The 20,626-nt window shown below is 41.6% G+C and overlaps 1 protein-coding gene across 13 annotated transcripts in view; it reads right to left on the minus strand.

Annotated features, from left to right (window-relative positions):
* Positions 1 to 1,701: 1,701 nt before the first annotated feature.
* The window catches only part of trip12 (thyroid hormone receptor interactor 12), a 160,237-nt gene continuing 141,312 nt past the window's right edge, over positions 1,702 to 20,626 (minus strand). For 9 of the 13 annotated variants that reach the window (XM_078205851.1, XM_078205845.1, XM_078205874.1 and 6 more), the window contains 5 exons: positions 19,572 to 19,736; positions 15,228 to 15,341; positions 9,611 to 9,705; positions 6,155 to 6,258; positions 1,702 to 3,135 (listed from right to left, as the gene is read on the minus strand). In XM_078205851.1, coding sequence (XP_078061977.1) covers positions 2,939 to 3,135; positions 6,155 to 6,258; positions 9,611 to 9,705; positions 15,228 to 15,341; positions 19,572 to 19,736 — 675 coding nt within the window. In that variant the 3' untranslated portion in view covers positions 1,702 to 2,938. The remainder of the gene's footprint in view (positions 3,136 to 6,154; positions 6,259 to 9,610; positions 9,706 to 15,227; positions 15,342 to 19,571; positions 19,737 to 20,626) is intronic. The other 4 variants (XM_078205904.1, XM_078205917.1, XM_078205891.1 and 1 more) reach the window with 1 other exon arrangement.

Genomic DNA, 20,626 nt, shown 5'->3' on the forward strand with positions numbered 1-20,626 from the left:
CTATTTTTAAGATATTCCATCCACCCATCTACTTTTTGCGAATGAACAGTTTGTAACGCTTTCCTTCATTTTCATTTAATGCTGCAAAGCAACTCTAAAAGGGAAATTGTATCAATTCCTAATTCATGAGGGACAGAAACAAGTCTGAGGTAGATAAATCAGGAATTGGATAATGGTGGTGTGAAAAGAACCAGCATGAAGCATCCAGTGACTGAATGGCCTTTTCCCATTCCTATATTCTAATCTTGGCCACATCCATGATCTAATATGGTTGAATTTTAATTAATTTGGAAGATACATTATCCTCAGACCAATTTTTTAAAAAATTGCAGTTGAAAGATAACGGATCAGTAATGTGCATTTTCCACCAGTTTATTTTGCAATATAATCGTTAAATGTGAATTTTAAAAAATATTTGGATGGCTGGGAAGCCCTACTTTCAAATGACATTTGGCAGGCCATTCAGTAAACTCAACATTAAAATAATGGAGGGACGATTATTTTCATAGTCCACATGGTAAAATTGGAAGTCTTGCTTTCAACCGCCAAACCTCACTTCTTTTCAAATGTAAATCAATAATGTGCTCAGGTTTACAACATACTAGTTCAATTTTTTTTTAATGTTTCATAAAGTAACACGCAATGAACCAAATAGGCAGGCAAAACAGGCAAATTATAGGAATGAAGCAACAAATTATATAAGTGGCTGAAGTCAACAGCATGTTTCAATACTTTTGCAAGCACAAAACAGTGATTTTTACAAAATGGATGAAAACTGCAACAAGTGTACTAAAAGGGTTCCTTGGTTATATAGTACAAGTTAAAGCCCATTTTAATTTGGAGTTACAATTATATATAATTAAGTCTAAATGCTGAAGGTTAATGACAAAGTGTGATTGGGCTTTCATTTCAATGTACTCAAAAAATTTAATTGAAAAAATCACTCCTTTATCCCTCCCCGCCCCGAGAGCAATTTGTGCAAATCTATATGTAGTATCCAGGAGACCCATTTCCTCAGGTATTCAAGTATAACCACTACCTTTGAACTGCATGGGGATCAGCAACTGTTTTAACCCAGAGTTTCTGATTCCACTATCAGTCAAGACCTGGCTGCAGGCTGACAGCCATTAGATCAGGGGTTTCCCGGACAGGAGACCAGATATGGCCAGTCTCACTGAGTCCATGAATATATCTGCACAAGTGAAATATCTGCTCAAAGAATAGGAATATTTAAATCCACTTCTGGCTTCTGGAGGGTGGGGATCTTGCACTAATTTTATTCCCCCTCCCCACGTATGATTCGCTTAGAACATCCATAAACTTTTGAGACAAGTCAAGCCATAATTTCTTAGAATCAAGCTAAACTGGCTAGGCATTAAAACCAACAAGAGCAAAGGCCAGCAGGCAATTAATGTTTGGATATTTATTGACTCTTTTGCCAGGTTAGATTATGTCCTCACAGCTACACCTCATATCAATTTTTCACACCATTGAAGGATTAGTTTTTTTTATAACATGTGATTTCTTTTAATATCAAGAGGGCCACTGAATGCAACAGTGCTCCAAGCATTACAACCACATTGAATATTTCCACCTTTATTTACTCAAACTCCAACAGAACTTCAGTTTAAAAAGACACTTTGGCACTATCCCTGAATCAGAAAAGTTTGGTTGCTGAATACAAAATAATTATACAAAAAGTGAGTCAAACATTTTATTTATTTATGTTCAGGTAAAAACATTAACCTGATGAAGTAGTTATTGCAGATTTCAGAAATCAGCACATGAACAGTTGGACAGAGCAGTGTTTACAGGTGCACTATCCTTATCAAACCAAGAGAGCTCAACTATTACTTTTGTTCAAAGCTAGCAGTGCAAAAACAATTAAGTGAACTACAACAAGGTAAATTAAACAAGATAAAGCAACTGTCCCACTATAACAGCAAGTGGAACTTTTCTCAAAGTTTTACACCAACTGGAAATGCTACCTGTCCCTTGAATAACAGACTAACCAGCCCGATATTGGTTTAAACTACAGAATTTAAAAAAGGAAAAAAAAGGAAAAGGGATTTCTCAGTATTAATTGTTGCCTGAAATCATTCTGTAAACAAATCTAGTGTGAGATTAAAGGCTTCTGCCAACAGTCCTATTATTTTGCAACAAAACTACTGGCAAATACTAGAATTTGAATATTGGAAACAGGAATAAATTTTAGACTATGATACAATTGTTGGGCCAATGGAGGTTAAGAAATGCTTAAAATCTTCAAGCCCTTGGCTTAACCTTTCGTTGAATCATGGGATTAAGAAACATCACAAAAGAAGCAGAACCCTATGTTACATTACACAAGTGCAGATGAGTTAAACATAAATGGACAAACTAGATGGAGTAGAGGGTGAAGATAGACAAGAGAAAAATGCAAATGACACTAACCAGAGCTTAAATTATTTTATGCAAGGTATAAGTCTGTCATTTCTGTATGTTTGTACATATTAATCTTTGGAAACAAAAAAAAACACCAGAAATATAGGCTCCAGATGGATATACACACCAATATCAAACTGCACAGTGACATTTTATTGTTCCGTCATCCTGGAAGAAAAACATCCCTTTCTTTTGATTTTGAATACCACACAGCAAAAAGCAATTTAAAAACTGCACCCAAATAATTGTTAAATTAACAAGAACTTCTTTAAGAATTTATTTTTGTTTAAATCTTGCATTAACTTTGGGGTCTTTTTTTTCAATTTCTCAGTCCGTAGGGGCTATTTTAATAAATATACCATCCAAGTCTTTTTGTTGAAGATTTGCAGCATACCAAGCCATTTCTACAACAAGTACGCTGTACACATTGCCTTGATGCAGTGATACACTTAGAAAATAAATCATGATTTTGTCATTTGTTGTAACAGGCAGCTTGAGGATTCAGACGCTGTGATCAGGAGAGATGGAACGACTGCTGCCCTTCTCTAGCAGCTATTAAAAGTTTTTCACGCATTATGTCGATACTGGAGTAATCTGGCAACTTGAGATAATTAACACAGGTCATTACGGAGGGTAAGAAATCATCAGGGTTTTCCGTGGACTCAAAGGTCTTGCGGACAATGGTAAGTGGAGGGTTTAAACTCCGAAACCCTGCGAAAATAAGGACTTACATTAGTTCCATTGCAGTATGTGAACCAAATTTGCAAATCGTTTCAACAGTACAAAGCAATACTTCAGCCTTATGATTTAAGCTGTGCTCTGAAGTGCAATGTGGGTGCAGACTTCCTCATTCTTCATACATGAATGTATACAGTAAGGATTACACACACACAGGCCATTACTTTTACATGTTTGCACTATGTATATATATTAGTCAGGTTCTCTTTCCCGCCCCCCAGCACTTGAGCCATTGCCAGCAAAAAAATCAAGTCAGCAGACAAAGTTAAATGCACCAGTTCATAAAAAGACCAGGCGTGGGAAGGACGGTGAGCTTTATACATGGGGACAATAGAGATAGGCAAAGCCATGCCTACATTGGGAAACTACATCAGCCTTGGTTCAGTGGTGTGAGCCCCTTTTTGCAGAGTCACAAGTTTGCGGGTTCAAACCCAAATCTAGAGATCTGAACAAAACCTAGGCTGACAGTTCAGTGCAGTACTGAGGAGTGCCGCACTGCTAAGATACCATGTTTTGGAAGGCACATTAAATTAAGGCCTTAACTATCCTTTCAAGTGGATGTTCAAGATTCTATTTTAGAGAACAGGGGAAATCTCCCAATGACATGGTCAAATTTGTCCCTCAGTCAACAACAGTTTAATTGGTAATTTATTTCATGGTTAGTGGGGCTTACTGAGAAAAAGAATGGCTGCCATGTTTCACTATAATGACTAAACCTCAAACGTACTTCATTAGCTACGAAGTGCTTTTGGGTGCCTGAGGTTCTGCAAGCCGAAGTGCTTTATTTCCTTCTTCACAGCAATTGTAGACATTCCACATGTGATTAGATTACATTAAAAAAACTAGAAGGAAAACATCTGTGATCTGAAGGTAGAGAACCTCTTGAAGCACAGTGCCAAAATGCCTTTGTCCCATCAACTGCCAGATCAAGACAGTACTTAGTTAACTATTGCATTCAATCCAAGTAGCTTCCCTGCAATTTAGGGAGCATTCCAGCCTGTTGGCCCAAATTAGTCACAGCATTGGTAGAATAGGTCCCAAGTCTTGCTGCTTGCTCCAGGCTAAAATAGTAATGGAAATAGCCTATTTAAAGCTTTCAAATCTAGAATGGGCAAGTATCATCAAAAGGCACAGATGGCCTTTCATTTATAGTGTTTCTCATGGCCACCAGACATTTCAAATACAGCCAATAAATACCTTTGAAATGTAGTCATTATTGTAACGCAAGAAAACAACAGAGAAGGATTACGTTGAGGCTTTCCTTGTTGGACCATACACTTGCAAAACTCACTTCAAGAAATAAGACATGATCTATACATGAAGACTCTTTACATAAAGACAGTGGCATAATAGTGTCATTGGACTCGTAATCCAGAGACCCAGGTTTGAATCCCACCAGGGCAGATGGAATTCAAAAAAACTGGAATAAAAAGTCTAAAGATGATCATAAAGGACTGTCAATTGTTGCAAAAGGACACTAATGCCCTTCTGGGGAATGGAATCTGCCATCCTTACCTGGTCTGGCCTACCCAGGTAAGGCAGTGGACGTGGTATATATGGATTTTAGTAAGGCGTTTGATAAGGTTCACCATGGTAGGCTTCTGCAGAAAATGCAGATGTATGGGATTGGGGGTGATCTAGGAAATTGGATCAGGAATTGGCTAGCGGATAGGAAACAGAGGGTGGTGGTTGATAGTAAATATTCATCATGGAGTGCGGTTACAAGTGGTGTACCTCAGGGATCTGTTTTGGGGCCACTGCTGTTTGTAATATTTATTAATGATCTGGATGAGGGTATAGTTGGGTGGATTAGCAAATTTGCTGATGACACCAAAGTCGGTGGTGTGGTAGACAGTGAGGAAGGGTGTCGTAGTCTGCAGGAAGACTTAGACAGGTTGCAAAGTTGGGCCGAGAGGTGGCGGATGGAGTTTAATGCGGAGAAGTGTGAGGTAATTCACTTTGGTAGGAATAACAGTTGTGTTGAGTATAGGGCTAACGGGAGGACTTTGAATAGTGTGGAGGAGCAGAGGGATCTAGGTGTATGTGTGCATAGATCCCTGAAAGTTGGGAATCAAGTGGATAAGGTTGTTAAGAAGGCATATGGTGTCTTGGCGTTTATTGGTAGGGGGATTGAATTTAGGAGTCGTAGCGTTATGTTGCAACTGTACACAACTCTGGTGCGGCCGCACTTGGAGTACTGTGTGCAGTTCTGGTCCCCACATTACAGGAAGGATGTGGAGGCTTTGGAGAGGGTGCAGAGGAGGTTTACCAGGATGTTGCCTGGTATGGAGGGGAGATCCTATGAGGAGAGGCTGAGGGATTTGGGATTGTTTTCGCTGGAAAGGCGGCGGCTAAGAGGGGATCTTATTGAAACATATAAGATGATTAGAGGTTTAGATAGGGTGGATAGTGATAGCCTTTTTCCTCTGATGGAGAAATCCAGCACGAGGGGGCATGGCTTTAAATTGAGGGGGGGTAGTTATAGAACCGATGTCAGGGGTAGGTTCTTTACCCAGAGGGTGGTGAGGGATTGGAATGCCCTGCCAGCATCAGTAGTAAATGCGCCTAGTTTGGGGGCGTTTAAGAGATCCGTAGATAGGTTCATGGACGAAAAGAAATTGGTTTAGGTTGGAGGGTCACAGTTTTTTTTTTAACTGGTCGGTGCAACATCGTGGGCCGAAGGGCCTGTTCTGCGCTGTAATGTTCTATGTTCTATGTTCTACCCGTGATTCCAGATCCACTGCCATGTGGTTGACTTAAATACTTTCTGAAATAGCCTAGCAAGTCACTCAGTTGGAGGGCAATTAGGGATTGGCCCAGCCAATGATGTCCACATTCCATGAATGAATAAAAAAACTATTCATCTAAGTGGGAAGAATCCTGATGGGGAAAGATCTTAAATATCTGAGTTCGCTGAACATATTACTTCATAGTTCACATAATAGAGTGTTTCCACAAACCAAAAAACCCAAAATGACAGAAGTAGGCTTACCTCCAACAGGTAGTCGGGGACTTCCAGTAACAAACTGAAGAAATAGTCTTTGTTGCTCACCATCAAAACTACTGAGTATTTCAAACAGAAATTTCACCGCACGACTGTGGAACAAAAAGAGACACGAACTTAGATTAACGTAAAATATTCCGTAAAGCTTTTGTTTGTTCAGAAACAATAATCTCCACAAATTGGAATGCATGCTTTTTAGTGCAACCATAAAGACATTTATACTGTTCAAACACCCAGATTCATCAAGCTTTCTCCTCCCGAGAATTGAAACTAGAATCTAGGAGCGGAGTAGGCCATTCGGCCCTTCGAGCCTGCTCTGCTATTCATTTCAATCACGGCTGATCATCAAATTCAATATCCTGATCACACCTTCCCCACATATCCCTTTAGCCCTGAGAGTAACACATTACTATCTACATCTGGGAAGAATAAACCATTAACGCCAACTTGAATATTAAATTCTATGACTACTTCTCCTACCAAGGCAGACAGTAATTGGTTTTTATACTGCATGATCGTGTAAACATTCTAAAACCTACCAATGTATCCTGCTCGCTGCAGCGATCCCTCTGAAACCTCAATGTTATTTTATTTGCTTGCTCGGTGATGGCATGAACTTCACCGACTGCTTTATCAGATTCTAACTGAAGTCGCATAAAAAAATGATAGACACTATAGACCAGTCAGCTTAATACTGTGGTCAGGAAAGTTAATGGAGTCCTTAATGACGTAATAGGAAAATAAGGAAACTGAAAATATAATCAGCAAGCTTTACCAATCTTTGAATTATTTGAAAAAGTGTCAGAAAGGATGGATAAGGATAATACAACGGACATAATGTATTTGGACTTCCAAAAAGCCTGTGTATTAGATTCGAGACCAGAGTAGGTGGAATCAGGGGACAGGTGGTAGACTGGATAACACATTAGCTACACAAGCAGAAAACAGAGCAGGGGTTAAAAGTTCAAGTTGCTTGTATTGACAGAGAATGAGAAGTGGCATCCCAAGATGCCACAAAGATGTGCGGGTTAGGTTGATTGGCCAGGTTAAAATTTGCCCCTTAGAGTCCTGGGATGTGTAGGTTAGAGGGATTAGCGGGTAAATATGTGGGGGTAGGGCCTGGGTGGGATTGTGGTCGGTGCAGACTCGATGGGCCGAATGGCCTCCTTCTGCACCGTAGGGTTTCTATGATTTCTATGAAGAGAATTGGTGCTCAGATCCCTGCTGTTCACCGTTTACACAACCTATTCAAACTCAGTCTTTAAAAGTTCAATTTCAAAATTTGTGTACGGCACCAAATTGGCAGGTGAAAGGAAGGCCATGACAAAATGCAGGAAGACATTGGTAAAGTTGCAGAACAGACACGTAATTGGCAGATGAACTTGGATCACTGTCTTGGATCACTTGTGGAGTCTGCACGTTCTCCGTGTGTCTGCGTGGGTTTCCTCCGGGTGCTCCAGTTTCCTCCCACAGTCTGAAAGACATGCTGGTTAGGTGCATTGGCAATGCTAAATACGCCCTCCGTGTACCCGAACAGGCGCCGGAGTGTGGCGACTAGGGGATATTCACTAACTTAATTGCAGTGTTAATGTAAGCCAACTTGTGACAATAAATAAACTAAACTTCAGGAGTGGCAAGGTGGCACAGTGGTTAGGACTGATGCCTCACAGCGCCAGGGATCCGAGTTCAATTCCAGCCTTGGGTAACTGCCTGTGTGGAATTTGCATGTTCTCTCCGTATCTGTGTGGGTTTCCTTGGAGGCTTTGGCTTTCTCCCACAGGCCGAAGATGTGCAGGATAGGTGGATTGGCCATGCTAAATTGTCCCTTAGTGTCCCAAGGTGTATAGGTTAGGGGAATATGTGAGGCTACAGGGATAGAGCCTGGGTAAGATGCTCTGTGGAAGAGTCGGTGCAGACTTGATGGGTCAAATGGCCTCTTTCTGCACCGTAGGGATTCTGTGAATATATTTTGGTAGGAAGAAGGAAGTCACAAACATGAGAAAATAGCTGCCTAAATGGTGTAGAGGAACATTGAAGAGAATAGAGGCACACTGCTAAAAGTAGGGAAAAGAAATCACTGGAATGATACCAGACCTGAGAGTTCATACACATCAGGAAATACTGCATAGGCTAGAGCTCTTTTCTCTTGAAAAGAGGACGAATTTTGATCTGATAGAAGTTTGCGATTATCAAGGGGTTTGATAAGAGTGAACACTGAGATGATGTTTCCACTTGCAGGTGAGCACAGGATTATGGGCTATAAAAGATAAGATGGTTGCTAGTAAGTCCAATAGGGAATTCGGGGGAAACTTCTTCACCCAATGGAATTCACTGTTACAGGGATCAGGTGAAACAAATAGTATTGATGAACAAAACAGTACAGCACAGGAACAGGCCCTTCGGCCCACCAAGTCTGTGCTGACACAGATGCCCCTCTAATCTAACATTTTCTTGCCTCCAAGTGATCCATATCCCTCTATTCCCTGCCTATTCATTTATCCATCCAGATGCCTCTTGAACATTGTTATAGGATCTGCTTCCACCACCACCTCCGGCAGCGCGTTCCAAGCATTCATTTTCATACACCTTCTATGAAAAACTTGCCCCTTACATCTCTTTTAAACTTTCCCCCTTCACTTTCAACCTATGCCGAGTAATTGATCCTTCGACCCTGGGAAAAAGAGTCCGACAATCCACTCTATCCAAACCTGTCATAATCTTGTAAACTTCCATCAGGTCCCCCTTCATCCTTTGACTCTCCAGTGAAAACAATCCAAGTTTGTTCAACCTTTCTTCATAGTCCATATCCTCCAAACCAGGCAACATCCTGGTAAATCTCTTCTGCACCTTTTCCAGTGCATCAACATCCAGTCAGTGTGGCGACCAGAATTGTACACAATACTCCAAATGCGGCCCAACTAAAATCCTACACAGCTGCAACATGATTTTCCAATTCCTATACTCAATGCCCCATCCAATGAAGGTCAGCATGCCATACGCCTTCAAGGGAAAGCTAAAGGGAGAAAGGAATAGAAGGTTATGTGAAAGTGGGTTAGATAAAACAAAGAGGGTGAGGCTCATGTACAGCATAAACACAAGCACAGATGAATTGGGCTGAGTGGCTTGTTCCTATGCTGTAAATACTGCCACTTGCTCACAACAGATCAGGGATAACCTCTCACTCCCAACACTGCTTTACACATCCATATTTTTCATCAAACAAAGAAAGTAGTTTGGGAGGTGATTTCAGATTATACACTGCAGCTTTGACAGAAACCCCCGGAGAAATGCCTTAAATGGCTTTTTGTTGTTTGAGCTTTCTTTCTTCCAAAACTGTGGCAGATAATGGGGACAAGATCTCCAGAAATTTCAAAGTTTTCTTTATGTAGCACTTTGGATGCAATAAAATATCCCGAGGGATGTAATCCCAGGTGAAACTCGTACCTGTCATGATTATATCCGTGATCTGGCCTGCAACATTCCATTAAAGTCTTCACATCCCATGCCTCGGACTTGGAGCCACAGAGTAGCTGATCCAACTAAGGTGAAATAAGGAGAATGTCACACAGTGCAAATTAACATGAACTTCAAAGTTAAGGTCAGTTTTTTAGTGCTTTATTAAACTGGATACTTTGATTTCTGCTTAGGAAGGTCATAAGCATTTACAATCACCAGGTAACCTCGCAATGGTTAGGTGAATGCTGTGTGCATCTTTGCAGGGGTGGCCAATTACAGGAAATACATTAAAGTCAGAGTGTACACCACAGATTTACCAGGATGCACCAGGGAAGGAAAATCATTATTACAAGGAGATGTAGCAATTCAGTACAAGATACTGGGACTATTTCAAGTCGAGATCAAAAGATTCAAAATAAACTTTTCTGGTTAGAGTGAATATACAGAAAGACCATTGCTACCAAAGCTGGAACAGTAACAAGGGGTCAATTTATAATGGTCAGTGAAAAGGTTCACTCAATTTATTTTGTGTTTTACGTGAAATGTTTTGTACGCAGGACGGGGTAGAGGCACAAGTCACAATTTGTTAAAATGGAAAATTGTATAAATATCTGAAACAGGTAATGGAGGGACAAAGGGAAGGAAAAGGGTGGTGGGATTAGTTTTGGATTGCTTTATCGTACAGTCAACACATGGATTGAATTGCCTCCTGCTGTGCTGCAAGCCTCCACTGTTTTATGGCAGCAATCTCAAATTGACAGATTTAAGTTTATTGACTTTAACAGCCAGTTCTGATCATACAAATCACAATGGCGTGCAAAGGCAGCAAGGAAACTTTACTGAACTCCCGCTGGTGCTTTCAGTACCCAATTACTATGACTTACTTATCGGTTTGCAATAGTCATGTTTCAGAACTCTGTTTCCTCCACAGAAAATGTTTTTGGAATTGAGTTTCTGCCAGTGTGTTGGAAGTGTTAATTCCAAATTTTTAAAAAACGGGGTCACCACTCCATTAACGTCAAGTTGTTGTAATATGAAGTATTTAGTTAGAGTGTCAGGTGGGCAGTGTATATTTACACATTATGGCAAAGATGAGTATTTATGTGAACAATGTCCATCTGCCTCAGTCAGAGTTAACAGAAAAGGAAAAGAATCATTTTCAGGGACACTCAAGTTTTAAGTAAGTAAATGTTAGGCCAGGAGCCTAAAATTAGATGATCAAATGCAGATCAGGTTTCAGCAAGTCGTCTTGAAGGAAAGATGATGCCAAAAAACAAACCAGCTCTGCATTGCACTGTCAGTCTTGCTCATATTCTCAAACTATTTGACCCAACCTTCAAATGCATGTTTTTTTTAAAAAAACTAATAGCTAGAAGCACTACCAAATGATGCGCTGCAGAGTACTGCATGACCTCTGGTCCATGCATTTCAGGTGGGATTACCATTGAGAAAGCTTTGCACATGCAGCAACAAGGAGTTAGAAGTACAATCTGGGAAAGGCACCTTGTGGAGACAGGCTTCAGCAAAACCTTGTATCACAGAATCATAGAAACCCTACAGTACAGAAAGAGGCCATTCGGCCCATCGAGTCTGCACCGACCACAATCCCACCCAGACCCTACCCCCATATCCCTACATATTTTACCCACTAATCCCTCTAACTTACACATCTCAGGACACTAAGGGGCAATTTTAGCATGGCCAATCAACCTAACCCGCAGATCTTTGAAATGTGGGAGGAAATCGGAGCACCCAGAGGAAACCCACGCAGACACGAGGAGAATGTGCAAACTCCACACAGACAGTGACCTAAGCCAGGAATCGAATCAAACCCAGGTCGCTGGAGCTGTGAAGCAGCAGTGCTAACCACTGTGCTACCAATGTTATTTTTGTACCAATCAAATCTTTGACAAATGAGATGCAAGCCTCTCTTTTGGGAACATATCCTGAACTTTTCAGAGTTGGCAACAGCATCTAGGTCAATTCTCAAAGAGCAATAATTTCCACTTCTTGTTCCTATGCCAGAAGGTACCTTGGATATATTGTGATGCCCAACTTGTGAAATTGGTAAACTTTACTGAGGGACATCAGCAGATAGTCATTGTTACACTAACAACTTACACTCAACTTGAGAACTAGAATGGGGGAACAAAGATGCAAAATAAAAAATATTACAGGGGCTGGAAATTTAAAATCAAACAGAAAATGCTGGAAAAACTCAATAGGTTTGTCAGCAGCTTTGGAGAGAGAAACAAAGTTAATATTAATAGTGTTCACGTAACTCTTCAGAGCTGAATGGGGGGGGGGGGGAAAGAGAGATATGATGGATTTTTATACTATTGAAAAGAGGGAGTGGAGCCAAATAGAAGATCACTGATACGTGGAAGCTCAGGAAAGATTTGACAAAGATGCATAGATGCACAACTAAGGGAGTGTTAACAGTGGTGTTAAAGGCTAAGGAAGATGAAAATGGAGGCCTAAAGACCAGATGGCTGAATGTGCCAACAGCAGAACATGGGTCTGCACTGCAGAGAGAACGGACTCGTGTTTGATTTTCCAACATTTTCTGTTTATATATCAAGATGTGGAGATGCCAGCGTTGGACTGGGGTAAACACAGTAAGAAGTCTCACAACACCAGGTTAAAGTCCAACAGGTTTATTTGGTAGCACAAGCCACTAGCTTTCGGAGCACGACTCCATCAGGTGAGTGGGAGTTCTGTTCACAAACAGGGTAATATAAAGACACAAACTCAATTTACAAAATAATGGTTGGAATGAGAGTCTTTACAGGCAATCAAGTCTTAAAGGTACAGACAACGTGAGTGGAGAGAGGGCCAAGCACAGGTTAAAGGGATGTGTATTGTCTCCAGACAGGACAGTTAGTGAGATTTTGCAAGCCCAGGTAAGTCGTGGGGGTTACAGGTAGTTTGACATGAACCCAAGATCCCGGTTGAGGCCGTCCTGTGTGCGGAACTTGGCTTATCAGTCGCTGCTCAGCGACTCTGCGCTGTCGTGCGTCGTGAAGGCCGCCTTGGAGAACACTTACCCAAAGATCAGAGGCCGAATGCCCATGACCGCTGAAGTGTTCCCCAACAGGAAGAGAACACACTTGCCTGATGATTGTTGAGCGGTGTTCATTCATCCATTGTCGTAGCGTCTGCATGGTCTCCCCAATGTACCATGCCTCGGGACATCCTTTCCTGCAGCGTATCAGGTAGACAATGTTGGCCGAGTTGCAAGTGTATGTACCATGTACCTGGTGGATGGTGTTCTCACGTGAGATGATGGCATCCATGTCGATGATCTGGCACGTCTTGCAGATGTTGCTGTGGCAGGGTTGTGTGGTGTCGCAGTCACTGTTCTCCTGAAGACTTCGTCGTCCAGTACTTCCCTGGAGCAGAGAAGCTACGACATCCTCTCCAGAGCCTTCAACATGTCTTTGATGAAGACGAACATCTCGCCAAGGCCATCCCCACACCCCCACTTCTTGCCTTCAAACAACCGCACAACCTCAAACAGACCATTGCCTGCAGCAAACTACCCAGCCTTCAGGAGAACAGTGACCACGACACCACACAACCCTGCCACAGCAACCTCTGCAAGACGTGCCAGATCATCGACATGGATGCCATCATCTCACGTGAGAACACCACGGTACATACTCTTGCAACTCGGCCAACGTGGTCTACCTGATACACCGCAGGAAAGGATATCCCAAGGCATGGTACATTGGGGAGACCATGCAGACGCTATGACAACGGATGAATGAACACCACTCGACAATCACCAGGCAAGAGTGTTCTCTTCCTGTTGGGGAACACTTCAGCGGTCACGGGCATTTGGCCTCTGATCTTCGGGTAAGCATTCTCCAAGGCGGCCTTCACGACACACGACAACGCAGAGTTGCTGAGCGGAGACTGATAGCCAAGTTCCGCACACACGAGGACGGCCTCAACTGGGATCTTGGGTTCATGTCACACTATCTGTAACCCCCACGACTTGCCTGGGCTTGCAAAATCTCACTAACTGTCCTGGCTGGAGACAATACACATCTCTTTAGCCTGTGGTTTCTCCACTCATTGTCTGTATCTTTAAGACTTGATTGAACATAAGAACATAAGAAATAGGAGCAGGAGTAGGCCATCTAGCCCCTCGAGCCTGCCCCGCCATTCAATAAGATCATGGCTGATCTAAAGTGGATCAGTTCCACTTATCCGCCTGATCCCTATAACCCCAAATTCCCTTACCGATCAGGAATCTATCTATCCGTGATTTAAACATATTCAACGAGGTAGCCTCCACCACTTCAGTGGGCAGAGAATTCCAGAGATTCACCACCCTCTGAGAGAAGAAGTTCCTCCTCAACTCTGTCCTAAACTGACCCCCCTTTATTTTGAGGCTGTGCCCTCTAGTTCTAGTTTCCTTTCTAAGTGGAAAGAATCTCTCCATCTCTACCCTATCCAGCCCCTTCATTATCTTATAGGTCTTTATAAGATCCCCCCTCAGCCTTCTAAATTCCAACGAGTACAAACCCAATCTGCTCAGTCTCTCCTCATAATCAACACCCCTCATCTCTGGTATCAATTGCCTGTAAAGGCTCGCATTCCAACCATTATTTTGTAAATTGAGTGTGTCTTTATATGCCCTGTTTGTGAACAGAACTCCCTCTTACCTGACAAAGGAGCAGCGCTCCGAAAGCTAGTGGCTTTTGCTACCAAATAAACCTGTTGGACTTTAACCTGGTGTTGTGAGACTTCTTACTGTATATACCAAGATACCAGAGATGCTATAGGAGGAGATATATGAGTGCTCTCAAGGCAGCTTTGATTATGGATTTAATTCTGTGATCAGAATGCCCAAGGTATACTTGTGTTGAACAGTAAAATGTCACCTAACCTTCCAAGATTGAGGTCAAGAACCGGTCGTCTTGCATGGCATCAAGATCAAACTAAGAGAATAATACCCACAATAATGACTAATTATCTCCAATGTTTAACTTTAACAATTGAAGTTAACTTTCTCAATTACATTAGAATCATAGAATCCCTACAGTGCAGGAGACCATTCAGCCCATCAATTCTGCACCGACCATAATCCCACCCAGACCCTATTCCCGTAACCCCACATATTTACCCTGCTAATCCCCTGAACCAAGGGTCAATTTAGCATGGCCAATCCACCTACCCTGCACATCTTTGGATTGTGGGAGGAAACCAGAGCACCTGGAGGAAGCCCACGAAGACGGGGAGAACATGCAAATTCCACACAGACAGTGACCTGAGGCTGGAATTGAACCCGGGTACCTGGCGATGTGAGGCAGCAGTGCTAACCACTGTGCCGCCCTAAATTAGGCACACAGGTCATGCATCAGCTGTGCTCTTCTGTGCAAAACTTTGAAGCACTGCAAGTTTTGACACAATGTAAAACAAATATTCATTAACCACCACTACCATTTCAGAACATTAAAACAAAATGTACCATTTGAGGAAACCAACATCAATGGGAACTGCTACGTATCCACAATGAGAAATTACATCCATTTTTTAAATTGTTCCCAGTGAGGTACCTTTGATTAGGTCAAATTTTTTTCCATGAAAAACTAACCTCCTCAGGGTAAAAATACTGCAAGTGATGAAGTGGAAAAACAGACTCAAAGCCATCGCGAAAAGATTCAAACTGCTTGGAAACACCTTCGTTCAAGGTCCAGAATACAACCAGCTGCAGAAAGAAACAAACTCCAGTTATACTAAATCGTAATTACTTGCAGTCATAAAGTGCTTTTGACAGGAACATCCTAAAATGCTTCAGAGGGGGTGGAATCATTTGAAAGTTGACAGCGGTCCTAGGAGATTATCAAGGAGGGAATCAAAACCTTGGTCAGAAAAATAGGTTTAAAAAAGTCTGCAGGGAGGAGAGGGATATGAAAAGGCCTGGTTCCAGATGTCTGAATGAATGGTAATCAATAACGGAGTGCAGGTCAGGATGGACAAACAGTCAGAACAGGAGAACAGCGATTGCCGAGAGCCACTGCAAGTCAGCAAGGTGATGGACAAGCAGAATTTGCCATGGGATAAGGTTTGGGGAGTAGAATTTCAGATGAGTTGGAGCTTACGGAGGGTAGATAAGTGGCCATTCATTAATGAGTCAAGTCTGGATTTGCAAAGGCAAGGGTTCAGAGTTTCAACAAGAGTATGAGGGGATGGAAGTATGTAGTCGATCCAATGGAGAGCGGATGGGTTAAATAGGACACGGAGACTGCACATCTCTGGTTCAGCGTGATCCAATTGCAAGAAAAGTTGATGGAACCAATTTTGAGGTTACAGAGGTTGTGATAAGGGGCTAATCTTCACTTGCCATAATGAAGCAACCTGTCCAACACAGGCTCTGGAAGGTGGAGAGCAGTCGAGCAAAAGGTAGAGCTAGGTGTAATCAGCCTTGTCTGCTGAGGGGTAGCACATAGAAGAAGAATGGTAATGTTGCTGGAAATACTGTCCACAACAGGAAAGAAAGTACTGGTCACTTGAGATAGAGGGGACTAACATTGACAAAATACAGCTATTAGAACATTATTTTTCCTTAGACTCCCTGTCCCCTTCAAGACAAAGTTGGAGATCAGATTTTCTGGAATGGAAGAACTAAGTAACATACAGATGATGAAAATTATATTAAATTATTGGACACTCAAACATAACAAGTATTAAAAGTTTATTTTAATCAGAAAGTGATAAGCCATCTTTTTTCCCCCCCAATCTGGATACTATAAACTAATTTACCAATTATAAAGGAAAATTCTTGAAATGATTAATTCAGTATACTACATATTTGCTGAAAAAAACAGCAAGCAGGCAGATGACAACCCAAATGGCCTGACATCAAAAGTAACAGTGGCAGTCAAGCTAAGCAGTTTTGATTGGAAGCAGTTGGGCTTCAGACAGGTTGATCTTTCAACATTGCTGTCTTGTGAAAACCTATGATCATAATTGTCAGAGAAGTTTTTAAACCAATGAATAAGTGCTAATTGACGTCTGTGCAGTTAATTGTGACTATTCCCTGAATGGACAACTCATTGGGGGAAACTGCTGGACAAACTAAATAGTGTTGCTGAATCTTGCTAGCAGTATAAACGCAGTTGATTTTTTCACAATAGAAACAAAGCCATTGGAAATGGTAACATGGCTGGGTATTTAAAGGAGATCCACAAGACTTCCTGAGTAAAATACAACGTGGGACTTGATATAGATGACAATCTGAAAAAAAGTTGAATAATTTCAGGTATACAATACTCCAGGGGTTTCAAAACTGGGGTCAGTGAAACACCAGGGGCTCTGCAAAACGGGCAGCTGCCTGAAAACACCGGGTCCCATACACAGAATCTAAAAAGAGAGAAATCAAATGGGTCATAGCACTGGATGCTGATAGGTGGACCAGTGCTCCAACAGGTCTTGCTCCGATTGGTCCATTTGATTTATTCCATCTGTGTTACTGGGCAGAATAGCCCGCAGCCAGTGAGGCCCAGGGGATAAATCAGCCAGAAGCTGGGCTGTGGCAGTGAGGAGAAACTGTGGGGCCTGCAATCAGCAGGGCCTCGGGGATGGGAGTGCACTCGGGTGTGTTGTTAGGAAAAATTCTAGTTTTCAGGGATTTATATTTGAATTGGTAAACATTAGAAATAAGGTGGAGTTTTAAATGACAAAAACAAGAGAATGCTGGAAATCTCAGCAGGTCTTTATCCACCACCACGCTGCTCCGTCTGGCTGAATTGGTTTGCTTACTCAACAATTTCTTCTTTAACTCTCTCACTTCCTCCAAATGAAAGGTGTGGCAGTGGACATCTGCATGGGTCTCAGTTATGCCCGTCTCCTTATGGGTTGTGTGGACATTCTCTGTAAGTCAGACCTGCTGAGATTTTCCAGCATTTTCTGTTTTTGTTTCAGATTCCAGCATCCGCAGTATTTTACTCTGATCTTGGTTTTAAACGTGTTTAATGTGAAAGGGCAAAACCTATCATTAGATTCATGCTGGACAAAAGGTGTTTGTATATGTGGGGGTTGTTTAAGTTCCATCGGTTTGCTTAGCAACTGGGGGCCTTGTATGGTAGGAAAGCTTTTAAGTTTTAGCTGGATATATTGCACTTGAAGAAGCTCATCAGGGAGTTAACATTTTTCAATGCTGCCAGAAGACTGGATAGGATTGAGGATGGGAGCTGTAAAGAGGCAGGCTTCCCAAAGAACTAGTTACAGTCCAGATAACCAGGGAATTGGGACAGAGAGAATGTCTCAAAACGACTGAAGTTGAGAGAACAGACACCAAGCTATCGTTCAGAAAAATTCAAGGAAGAGGAAACAAAGTGTTGAGTTAAAAAGACAATTGCAGCAACCAGACTTGAGGTAAATCAAAAGTTTGATGTCACTTAATAGAGCCTGTGAATCAAGAGTTAAAGCAATTGTGAACAGTTTGCACAGTAGTTAAGACCAAGACATCCTGAAGGGCATGTTGCAAAACCTGGATACTGGATTCACTGTTAAAAGTGGAGTGGCAGGTTTGTTCAAAAAAAAAATCATTTGGAAAATTTGTACTGGATTTTGGAATGCAAGCTGTGTACAGTTTTGGTCACCTAGTTACAGGAAGGATGTAAATAAGGTTGAAAGAGTGCAGAGAAGGTTCAAAAGGATGTTGCCGGGACTTGAGAAGCTGAGTTACAGAGAGAGATTGAATAGGTTGGGACTTTATTCCCTGGAGCGTAGAAGATTATGGGGAGATTTGATAGAGGTGTATAAGATTTTGATGGGTATAGATAGAGCGAATGCAAGCAGGCTTTTTCCGTTGAGGCTAGGGGAGAAAAAAACCAGAGGGCATGGGTTAAGGGTGAGAGGAGAAAAGTTTAAAGGGAATATTAGGGGGGGCTTCTTCACGCAGAGAGTGGTGGGAGTGTGGAATGAGCTGCCAGATAAAGTGGTAAGTGCATTTAACATTTAAGAAAAACTTGGACAGGTTCATGGATGAGAGGGGTATGGAGGGATATGGTCCAAGTGCAGGTCAGTGGGACTAGGCAAAAAATGGTTCGGCACAGACAAGGGCCAAAAGGCCCGTTTCTGAGCTGTAATTTTCTATGGTTCTAAGCTGCTATTGTAAAGCATGTATGGTAGGAAAGCTTTTAAGTTTTAGCTGGATATATTGCACTTGAAGTTCACCAGGGAATTAACATTTTTCAACTCAAGCACGCTTTTGAGAGTGGAGTTTGGAAACTCTCATGTAACAATCATCTGGGGGGATTCTGACGAGAAATCAAACAATCATTTGAGGAACAGAATAGAATTTATTTGATCAGAGCCATCTTTTTGTTTCTTTCAAGGGACATTATGTTATAACATCAACTGGGATAACAGTGTGAGGATAAGAGTCTGTTTGCATGAGTGATGCTGCGTGTAAGAGGGGCACGCGTGTGCATGAATGAGACATGAGCACGTGTGTGAATGAGAGACACGTGTTGCAAGCGTGAGACAGACATGGGTGAGAGAGGAATGTGCGTGTCCGAAATTAAAATCAACTTTCCAGCATCATTCCTCCCATTAAAAATACAAAATATTTTATATATTTTTAAGTAGAGAACTTTTTAATTATCACCAGCTTAATAGATGCATAGGGAAAGCTAGGAAAGACTGTTTACATTTCATCTGTGTTTGCACCTATTTTGCGGCAAATAAAAAAAGTGCATTGACATTGAGAATGCTTGGGGATCCCGGATGCTCTTGGGAAGTCAGTAGGGGTTCCACGGCTCGAAAAATTTGGGAAACACTGCAATATTCTATACTTCAGCTTTCCAATTTCAAAACTGTTGGGATGATTTGGAATTTAACAGGAAATGATTCACCACTGGATTCTTATACAATGGCATTGGAGCCACATTATTTTGCGGTTTACCCTGTAAATTTAAATTGTTTTACATACCCTGAGATACTCTTCCAAATTGTGTATGGTGACAACTGTGTCCTTGCCTCCTTTTTTCAGTTCAACACTGGCATATCCAGGTAAAGTGAAGTCCAGTCCAAGATCTTCCACAGAGCAGCCATTCATATTGAGGCTTTCCAGAGCCTGTTGAAGACATTCTTTGCTCTATCAAAAGATCCACATTGACAACATTAAATCTAACCCTTTGTCAGGTATCCAAAATACCTGCCCATGGTAATTTGGTAGTTTTAACTTCCCACGGCATGTACATGGAATGGTCAAAGGAAAGGCACTGGGTCAAAATTTTTAAGAGACTGATAATGTCAAATTAGATGGCTACCCTCGGAATGCATTGGTTTGGCATCATGTCAGCCCTTTGAAGGGAATGAAAGAAGTGGACATGTTTTAAGTCACTACAGCACCCCAAATCAACGAACTGAACAGAAGGTGGTTTGTGACCTCAGTGGGTGTGCACTTATCAATATTCAGAAAATGGGACCCTGCTAAAGGATAAGCAATCCAATATACATTTCAGTCTCCAAGTGAAGCGGATTTGAGGATTGTCATACAAATCTGGAAATCCAAAACTGGACTGACTTCTCCAAGATGGGGGTTGATTGGAGTTTATCGAATTGGGACATGCCATGTAACATTGTGCTTCTCAATATTCCAAGCAACAGAAAATTACACAGGAAATTTGCAGGTAAACCATAAATAAAAGGGAAATCTTTGATAAATAAAAATTCCTCATAAGGAGCCCTAAAATATTTGGAAAATATTTCAACTTTGCAGCAATGACCAACGTATTGTATTGAAAAAGTACTGAGCAAATGGCCCAGTAGGTGACCACAATGTGGGGGAAATTTTTGTTCGACTTGATCCATGAACTTCTTAAATGTAGAAATATCTGTGACTTTGAACAGATACAATGGGACGGGGAAACAGAAGGAATGGTTTCTAAAAAGGAGTTGAATATATCTCGAGTAGATCTTCTGTGAAATGGCAATGCTATGTTAAGTTTTTTTTTTAAATAAAAGGGACGTGTACCCATGAAA

This window comes from Mustelus asterias, chromosome 3, assembly GCF_964213995.1.
Source record: "Mustelus asterias chromosome 3, sMusAst1.hap1.1, whole genome shotgun sequence".
NCBI lineage: Eukaryota > Metazoa > Chordata > Chondrichthyes > Carcharhiniformes > Triakidae > Mustelus > Mustelus asterias.